A 10423-nucleotide genomic window follows, 5' to 3' on the forward strand; every position below is an offset into this window, starting at 1 on the left:
GTTTCCATTAATCCAGCCGGGAATGCCACCACAACGTAGCATTCCTCCTCCAGCAATCCTCGATCCATCTCTTCACCCACCACCTCGAGGTCCTTTTCCTCCAGGAGATATTTTTAATCAAACAGAAAGACCTTTTGGAACACCAGGAAGACAAAATATTGATAGCATTTCTAATCCAGAGAAAAGACTACCACTTGGAGGCGATAACATTCAGCAGGCAGGAGACAGAGATTATCGCTTTCCTCCAGTGGAAAACCGAGATAATCTTAACAGACCATCTCCAGTGGATGTCAGAGATTCTGTTGGACGACCACCAGTTGATCCAAGAGAGGCTATAGGAAGGCCTCCAGTAGATGGAAGAGAGCACTTTGCAAGACCACATGTAGACATGAGAGAAAATTTTGGAAGACCGGGTATAGATAACCTTGGTCGAAGAGAGCATTTTGGTTTCAATTCAGACAAGCACTGGGGACAGCGAGGAGATTATGATGAAAGAGAGCACCATGCCTTCCCGATTTATGGTGGCCCTAAAGGCTTCCATGAAGACAGAGAGAGGTTTCGGCATGTAAACTATAGGTTTGATAGTAGAAGTGGTCCCAATTGGAATAGAGGATTTGAACAAGATGCTCACAGAGATTTTGATGACCGCAGAAGACCCTGGGAAAGACAGAGGGATAGGGATGACAGAGATTTTAATTTTTGCAGAGAAATTAATGGGAACAGGTTTGGAAGAGACAGAATGTCAAACAACTGGATCCCCCCTCCGCATCCACGGGTTTTTGAATATTTTGATGGGGCCACTTCCCAACGCAAAGCCGATAATATGCCCCAGGTAAACGGTGAAAATACAGAGACAGAAAGTCAGCCACCAACTGCACAGGTGCAGGACGATCCAGAACTTTATGAAAAACTGACATCTTCCGTCGAGATAAACAAAGAGAAGAGTGACACAGAAGCTGATATAGAAAGTGAACCAGTGGTAGAAAGCACAGAAACTGAGGGGACATAATCATCACTCAGTAGGTAAAAGATACCTTTTGTAAAGTTGTCATCTCTCTGTAATAGATAAATGGCTGACTGGACCGTAGCAGTTCACTTTTGTCTGCCAGAGTTAAGTTAATCTGATGTTCATGTTCATCTTTCACTTAAATAACTGTACAACTGACTTGTATAGAACACTGTTCTTAATTTGAACATGGTAGGTAAACTTTTTTTTTATTTCTCTGGTAAAGCATAAACTTGCCCCCACTTGCTTTTAATTTCACAAAGATAAAATAACAGCTTGTCAAACAAAGACTTCCTATGGAAGAAAATGGAATTTTTTAGATACTACCCTTAGGTTGGCTATCGAAATTGTTATACTTGAAAACAGGTGCTGGTGTATCTTGTCCGTGTTTTTAGGCTGCTGCAGAATTTTAAAGTATAGACAAAGCTGTGATATTTTATGTTCCTACAATTCGGCAGAAAAAGAAATGGCCCATGTTATTTAAGGAGCATAACACAGAGATTAAAAGTGATTTTGTAAAATCTGCACTATAGTCTCTGTTTTCTCTAAAGTAAGTGTTTGTGATTTGTTCCTCGTACTGCAGTGGGTTTAAAAAAATGAAAAAAGTACATTTTAATGTTGGGTGCATTTTGTTTTTAGATGCCAATAAAGCATATTTGTTTGATAACAGTGTTCTAGGTATTGTATTTTTTTAAAAACCTGCAAGCTCTAAAAACTTGGAATCAGCTATGATATGTGCTTAGCTAGTTGTTGCAAAAGGTTTATATTACTTTTGTAAGACCGATGCAACAGTTCTATGTGCAAGAAGCATATGGTTTTTACATCAAAAATCATGCAGTCATATTAGTTTATGTAAATAATGTGTATGTAAATATTTGTGTAAACTGCTTGTAGATACCACTTTTTCTGTGCGTGCCTGTGTATGTGCACGCACTCACAGAATATTGTAGACAGTTGAATAAAATTGAAATCAAACTAGGTTGTAAAAATTTGCCTTTCACCTTCTTTAGGTAGTAAGATAACAAAACGTACTTCACTGCAATACTGCAAGCTTATATTTACCTTCTCATGCTCATTATTATGATGTTCTTACTACTTCTGGAAGGTGGAACATGATATACTGTAAGAATATACAGTAGGATTTTAGCTTACTTTTTAAGATGCAGATATGCATGAAGCCAAAACTTAAGCAAATATTTGCATTGTCTTATTTTGTAATATATTTGGTATTCTGGATAGATAGTGGTAGTGTTCAAGTACTTTGTGGTTATTTGTTTTTATTAACTGAAAGTCCAGAAATGTTGCACGAAAAGTAAAAAGCTATTGTTGGTCTAAAAAACCCTACATGTTTTCAACAGAAATAAGGGGGGGGCTTTGTGGTTTGATGGCTTAATATTGAAGCAGAACCTCTTGTTAAATTGTTGAGATGAATTGGCTGCTTAGGTAAATTAGTAGCGCTATTCTCTCCTGTTTCACCTACTTTGCTGCTTGTGTATCCTTCAAATCGGTGGTGAAAGATACGGCTATAGGGTAGTGTCAGATTTTCAATTTGTTCCACTCAAGTGCTTTTCACCGACGTCTTTCAACATAACTTCTGTTAAAATTCTGTGTCTGAAAGCATCCATTCACTCAGGTTTGAGAAAGTTGTTTTTTCTCTTCCATGATAGGATCCAAGGGTAGATTCTGTTACACGAGTGCCCCTTTGGTAGAAGAAACATTTTTAGCTCAGATTAGAATTTTGATCTTTAACATTAAAGTGTTAACATGCAAGTTTTAACTCCCCTTTTCCTTCCCCCAAAGGGATGAAAGCATGAGAATGTCACGTGAGTGTAAAGCCTTTGAACGTAGAAGCAAGTTACGCATGTGTGTGTTGCCCTCTCCCTCTGGGAGGTGGGGTATTTTTTCATGCTGTGTCATGGTTCAGTTTTTCAATTACAGGGACTTTTATTCTGGATAGTACACAAACTGTCAGCTTAATGAACGTAGCCGTTTGAAAGGAGCGGACTTGAATGAACGATTCTTTATCTCCTGTGCAAGTAGTAGTCATTAGGACATAGGGAGGTATGCATTAAATAACTATTGCTTTGTATTAGACCTTGCTGATGTGTTCATTACCAGAACGTGTCTCAGGAGTTGAGACGAACAGTGTTTAAGGTACAGGTACCTTCATGGGCAGACTCTGGCTCAAAGAACTTGGCTGATGCTGCTGCGCCACCTACTAGTAGTGTTCTGGTCAGGCGGCTAAGGTTGTGTGAAACTCCAAACGCACAAAATAGCTATAAGGATACTTAATGAACTTAAACGATTTTCTTTACTTCATTCTAGTGTGTGCAGTTTGAAAAGGTTTCCGTCATAGACCACATAACTACTCAGAATCAAACACATATTGGCAGTAGCTTTACTTTTCAAACATTTTGTTAAATGCCGCTAAAACTGAAAGTTAATCTGTTTTTCTTTTTCTAAACCGGGACCGGCAGTATGCTAAATTGCTCACAGTATGATGGTTTAGGTAAATTACCAGGTGAGAGCTGTTAAACAATTTGGTTGGTAGTGGTATAAAATAATGCGTTATTTAATGATTTTTCATCTTTGTTAATATCTTTCAAGCATTAATAAATTGGCTACTGTACATATGTGTTATACCATCAATTTCTAACAACTATTTTATTTTTTTGTAGAATAAAGGTTTATTGTACAGTCTTTGGTTGCATCATGTTTACAGCTAGAACTGTTCCATTTCTTATTTTATTTATGTAGCATGCAGACAAATATTACCAAAATAGCTGTATTCAGAAACTCAGAAAGAACTTAACGTTACCAAAACAGTATGGTTTCTTTATCTTGCCAGTAGGAATTTTTAAATCTTTTGCAGTTGGGAGTGAAGACTTTCCTCTCTCACTGTAGATTAAGCCATCCTAAGCCAACACATGCACTGAAAGGAGCTGTCCTGAGATCCAGACCAGTTCTTTGATGTGGTTCACAGTAGTGACATGTATTTTTTGTTGATGGAAAGGAAAGACTGAGAATGGGACAGAGAGAAGACGGAGCCAGGCATTTAGGCAGCAGTTCAGGCTTATGCCTATTTAAAGCTTGCTCTAGTGACGAAAGGTGTTAATTCTAGCAACTGAAGACACTGATCTATAAGTAACATATTGAAAAATACCTCGGGTAGCTTTGCAGGCAACATAATATATTTAGGCATGCACATTTACTTGAAAACTTTATGCATTAGTAAGTTGTTTGATGTATTTATTATCTTTTTAAACAGCCTGTGATTCTGATGTTTCACTGTACTGTACTTGAGCAGAATGCTATTTCCGTAAAGATGACAAAGATGAAACGTAGCCTTTATTTGCTATAAGGGTATGATTTCTGTGCTGGAGCCTTTTTCAGTGAAATATTGGTACGCTTTCATTTTTGTATGTAGTGCTTCGTGTCGTTATTGCAAACTCAAGGAAATAGATTCTGTTAGATTCCTTTGCTTCAGTAGGGTACAACACCATTCTTCAAGCCATTTCAGTGATTTAAATGGCTTTATTTATGAAGTTACGGTACTCTTACACTGAATAAGGCAAGATGGTAATCCTGTAATCAAGCCTGGAGTGTGGCATGTACAGGCATTACTTAAGCACAGTTGGAAAATTATCAAATAAACCATAAGCCAATATATTGCAGAATTCTTTCAAAATACAGTGTCAGCGGTTTTGAACGTGTGCAAGGATGTGTTATGCCGGTTGACTCATTTTCTTCATTTATGTTCCCCTAACTCAAATCTTTGGGTCATTTGATTTGAAACCAGTAAAAATGGATCCCAAATTTCATTCTTCGTATTTTGAGTAATGTATTTAAAAATAGCATCATAATGAGGGTGATTTTTTTTGTCTCTTGACAATGGGAGCTGAACAGATATAATTTTTAAAACTATTCAGAGTATCAGGAGTCATCAAGAGTGAGTAGGACAATGGTTTTGTTATTGTTAATTCAGGTAATGAAAGGCTCTTTCTTTCCCTGTTGACAGCTATTGCCGATTCTTTGATTTTTGCATTAGTCGCATTTTCCTTTCAAGTGCTGAGTTTTCACAAGTAAGCATGTGCTGTGAAACCATCTACTTATGTAGATGAGAGATTGATTTTAAAGGCATAAAGGCAGGATATTCTTTTTTAATTTGAAGCGATTTATTTGAACAACAGTGGCAAAACAGTCTTTCCTCCATGTCACTTTACTATATTCATTCACATCAGCAGAAATTTTGCAGTAGCAAAGAAAATATCATATTGCAAGACTTTCTTAATTGTAACTAGCCTTATGTTTCTCCTTGAAGGGTTGTCTTAGTGATATTATTCACTCCACTTACTCTGTACAAGTTCTTTGCGTACTCAGTAAACATTCTGAATTTTATTAACATATGTGCAGGATATTTCATAGTCAAGAAATGTCAAGTAGAGCTACCGAAAGGAAAATCCATGACATCTCTTAAAAAGTAATACCTTCCAGCAAAGGTGTATAGGATCTGTAAAGTGATTCTTGTCAGTGATGGGATGGTTTGAAAGTCTGTTGATAGGGGTTTTGTTGAAGTTGGTAAGCTGTAAAATTGTATTTGCCGTAATTTTTGTATTCCTTTCTATCTTGCACAAACTTGATGAAAAAGGGTAGTCTCATTGAATATCCTACTCTTATCTTTTAGATGCTCTGATACCAAAGATCAGAGGAGGGGAAGGTCTAGTGGTCTGTGCACTCTTAAAAATCAAGAGGTTTTTTAGATATGGTTGTGCAGTTGAATGTATTTTCTCTTTTTAAGAAGTTTAAAATGCACATTTCAGCACTTGCATAGTAACAGTGATGATAGTGGTGTTACTGGCTTACTAATCTTATTCTGTACTTCATCATTTTTCTTCTAAAGTTCACTCACTAACGCTAATTTTAAATTTTCTCTTCTTCCTATCAGATGAAATCATACTAATGCCCTCCTCAGACAAGGGATTATTTTGTGCTTTACAAAAAAAAAAAAAATCTGATCAGAGAGTATTTTAACCTCTAGATAGATTAGCTGAATGTTTTTTCCTTTCTGATTTAGTGCTTTAATCATGCAGTTTTCTTCTTGAATGATTTTCTGTGTGCATATCTGTGTTATAACGGGTATGTGTTCACATTAGCATGTATCAAGCTTTCTGTTGAAATGCAGAAAAATTGTGAGATTCTTCTAAGGTAGATGACTTGACCTGTTTCTGAAACTAGGGTGAACTTCACAGACATATTGGTTTATATACTGGAGCATTACAATTGTGTTGGAGCATTACAGTTGTGTGCAAGCCAGTGCAAAGAATCCTTAATAGGTGAAAAGTATTAAATGGATATAGAATTGTTAACTCAGCTTTAGATTGGTAGGCTTCACATAGGCCATAGATGCGGGGACTTTGGATCTGAATGTGGCTTCCACACTAAAGGAGAGAATGTATTATAATTACATCTGGGAAAATAAGGAATGTGGCTTTTTTCTTGATAATAGCAGGAATTAAGTAGAAATAATCTTAGTGTTTAAAGTCCTTTGTAAAAATCCACCACCTTTGTCCAGTCAAAGGGAAGCTCTATCATTGTCACTTTAGTTGATCAAGGGAAAAAATTACTTTAGACTTATGCTGTTTCTGAGGTAATCAGATCTCATTCAGCAATACAGTGAAATACAGTTTTAAATATGCCTTAAGTTTTTCCCTCTGAAAAGGAGCATATATTTCAAACTTTAGACAAAAATGTAGAAAAAATCAATAAATTAATTTGGGGTTCAGTGATTTCCTTCAAGAAAATCTTTATCATTTCATTAGTGTAAATACATAAATACTAAACGGACACTCAACTTTAAAAATGTTTACTGAAAGTTATACTAGTCTGTCCAGTTAATTTTTCATTTATTTTCCCATGCTTGCAATACATTATTTTGTCAAGTGGTGCCATCACAGAATTCCTGTTACCACAGATTAGAAATACCTTTGAATTATGTAATTCAGTTGCATAACCGAGTTATTTAAATCTAGGACAATCATAATTCTTTCTCTTGAAACTCATGGATTTCTTGTCCAGTATGACTACCAATATGGGTAATTCATTATTGAGAACCTTATTGCTCGAGCTATCTGTGATTAAAAGTAAAATACTGGAAAAAAATTGAAATGCTTGCTGATTAATTTGGATCTTTTTTAAAATTTATTAAAAGCAAAATAATGGCATCTTCTCAAATTTCATGTTGATTAGAAAATTCACCGTATTAAAAATACAAACGTGATGGCCTGTAGTTCTAAGAATTCATAAAATGAGTAAGGCATCCATTATTTTTATTAAAATGTAAAACCTTGAAGTGACTAGGATAAATAAGTTAGTTATACAAAATATTGCAATGTAGTCTTTAAGTTTTGTGTGCATACTGTCTGCACTTTCTGTGTGTACACTTTATACACTCTTTACACCTGCAGTCCTCATTTCATGATCGGAACCACTGTGGAAAACAGGAAAGTGACATGAAATGGCAAATTCTAGCAGACATCAGAAATGCTCTACAGATTGGATCTATATGTAAACCAGTGGACAGATAATGTTGTTTCAAAGGCAATACCTTGTTAGCCTAATTTGAAATCAGTTAAGACCTCAGTTACAAAGCATGAATAAGCCTTTCTTTTTTTAGATATAATAAAAGTTAATGCACGCATTCTGATTAAATATTCGCTAATAAGCAAGCATCCAAAGAGCTTAAGTAGTCCTGAGCATTTTTCTCGATGTTGCTTGTACCTTAATTAAAAACAAACAAACAAAAAAACCCCAACAAAACTAAACAAAAAATACCCAAAACACAAAACCCAGGAAGGTGTAAATATTTGTAAGATTGCAAGGTTCTTGGAGAAGTAACTTGATACAAATGTTAATACACTTATGTGGGTATTTTTAAGTAGGAGATAACTGCTAACAGGTAAAAGCATGATAAAGAACTATCTCATTTGCAAGGAATGCGCTGAACTGAGATGTTGGTGCAAAATCCAAGATTTTTTTGTTCCTTGTTTGTATTATCTCCCAATTCAAATACTAACCTTGTTCGGGATTCCACTCTGAACGCTGATTAGAGGATATTCTGATTAATACATATGTATTGTGTCTAATATGTAATACATCATATGTATTACATTACTGTAGTACAGACACAGACAGCTAGTGAGAAGTTGGGAGTGATGTTGTTTGGGGCAAAACCATCAGAGAAATGAGAAGAGGAGATTACTGAACTGTGTGAACCACCAATCTGAAACGTCGCTGTGGAGGAGTATCTGCTTAGTACAGAGATAATTAGTGATTACTTTTATGTATCTCAGTAGTTAAAAGGGTGCATTTCACAACACTATCCCAGTTTGGAAAGTCCTAGCTACAGGGTCCTTTGCTTTCTGCTATCTGTAGAAAATACAGTTTTCTCGATGAAAATTATTGCATTACCTTTCATGTTATTTCTAGAGACTTTAAAATAATGCTGTTTCAGTCTTAGTACTAAACCGCTATGTGTTGTACGACCTCACTTGTTTACCAGTGGGACATTGTTATTGGCTTCATTGGATCCAGAATTTCAACCGCTTTGTCTTACGTGTCTCAGTTTCTTCTTCAGCGGCCTTTAGAAAACCAGGTGGTAGAAGACTGTCTTCTTCTAGTTTCATTGATTTTTCTACTGCTTTTAAGCCCAAAGCCTTCTAGGGGATTATTTTTTTCTTTCAAATCCTGTTGCCCTGTGTAAGTATTTATGAGCAGGCAGCCCTAATAAAGATTGTTTTGAGATTCTGAGAGTATGGTGGAACAGATTGTAAAAAATGTCTGAAAAAAATGGCAGGTGCTATGCTTGTCTAGTCCTGTGCTAAGAAATTCATGGAGTGAAAACAAGCAAGGAAATTAAAGCTAGTTAAACGCGTTGGTCTTACCTCCTGGCTTACCCAGAATGATCATACTTTCTAGGTAGATCTTTGCACTGCAGCACGTAGAGCAGTCCTGTAATACATGGTCACTGTTCTTTGTTTAGAATCCATTATGTCCTCTAACTCTCTTTTCCCCATCTGCTTACTGCTTTTTTGAAAGGTTGTGTTTTATTTAAGTAGCATTTTTTTCTTGAAATGATTTAAAGAAAAGTGAATGCACTAGGTTAATAAAGTTTTCTCATTTCATTTTAGAATGTGCTGCCTAATTCTCCTCAATACATTTCCTTCTCCAATGAAAAGTTCTTACATTTCTGTATTAACTAGAATAGAAATAAGAATGGATGACATGTAAAAAAAAAGAAATAAAATTTTTATCCAAAATTACATATTTTTGTCATGATAGTTTGGTTCCAGCATGTTCAAGAACGTAACTAAAACGGCATTTTTCACACCACCTAGCAGTTAATGCTGCCTCTGATAGGCAACTTGAAAAGTTACGCACAAGTTAGGGCAAGCTCGTGTCCCATGCAACACTTGCACACTGTAGTGAATTCCAAGGTCTTATATTTCCCTTCTCCATTTCTTACCTTGTCACCAGATATTTTAGTCTTTCTTATTCACAGTGATGAAATTTAACCAACAAATCATATGAGAATGATGAAGAATTTCACTTTTCCCAACTTTGAGAATTAATTTGTTCCAAACGTATCTCATCTTGATACAGAAAAGCAATCAAACGTAAATCCAAAAGGAAAAAAATATGTGAAAGCAATTTTCTAAACATTTCTAGCATTTTATGGGTAAGAAAATAAGACCCAAGGAAAGTCTGCTAGACAACTGGAAAGGTTTTAATTCACCGTTTGTTTTACTATCTGATTGGCTTTTTTTGAAAGCCTTCTATTTGAAAATTATATTTTCTTAGAGGTCCTTCCCAAGAAATTTCACTGTTGTTTTTTTGTCTCATTAATTTATTTTTTTTTTTTTTCAAAACAGGGGCCTATTAAGCATATTGTAATACAGCTTTGAAATTATACATCTTGTCTTACAGTAATTGTCTAGCATGGACTTGAGCTACATACCGCAAGATACACAACGCATTAGAATTTATTATTGTGTAACTACTGATGTGTGTGTATATATACATTTCATAGAAGCTTTGGGAAAGCGTAGCCACGGTATTTACAGTCTACACCATATAAAAGGAAACACAAAGTACAGTGTGAACTCCTGCCGTGCATGTTACACTCATGGTGTTCCTGCAGCTGAGGCATCTTTGTTTTGTCTTCCATTCTTGCTGTGCCAAAGTAGTCAAAGTTAGACCTGGGTATGTTCACACATAGATTTAAGTGCACATCATCTCTGAAAATCAGGTGAATATTTAAAAATCTAAATATTAAGTTAGGGTTCTAAATTTAGCTTGCTATAGAAACACTTGGTTGATTACACCAGATTTTTACACTGTTTGGTTGTTAGGATCTTACTT

General features: G+C 35.6%; 1 protein-coding gene across 1 annotated transcript in view; it reads left to right on the forward strand.

The window, feature by feature from the left end:
• Positions 1-1919, forward strand: part of SCAF8 (SR-related CTD-associated factor 8) — a 59322-nt gene extending 57403 nt beyond the window's left edge. Inside the window, 1 exon segment of the mRNA XM_009887607.1 lies at positions 1-1919. This exon segment is cut by the window's left edge and continues 6 nt beyond it. Within this exon segment, the coding sequence (XP_009885909.1) occupies positions 1-1009 (1009 nt within the window). The 3' untranslated portion in view covers positions 1010-1919.
• Positions 1920-10423: the final 8504 nt, after the last annotated feature.

This window comes from Charadrius vociferus, unplaced genomic scaffold (assembly GCF_000708025.1).
Source record: "Charadrius vociferus isolate BGI_N301 unplaced genomic scaffold, ASM70802v2 scaffold176, whole genome shotgun sequence".
In the NCBI taxonomy this organism is placed as follows: domain Eukaryota; kingdom Metazoa; phylum Chordata; class Aves; order Charadriiformes; family Charadriidae; genus Charadrius; species Charadrius vociferus.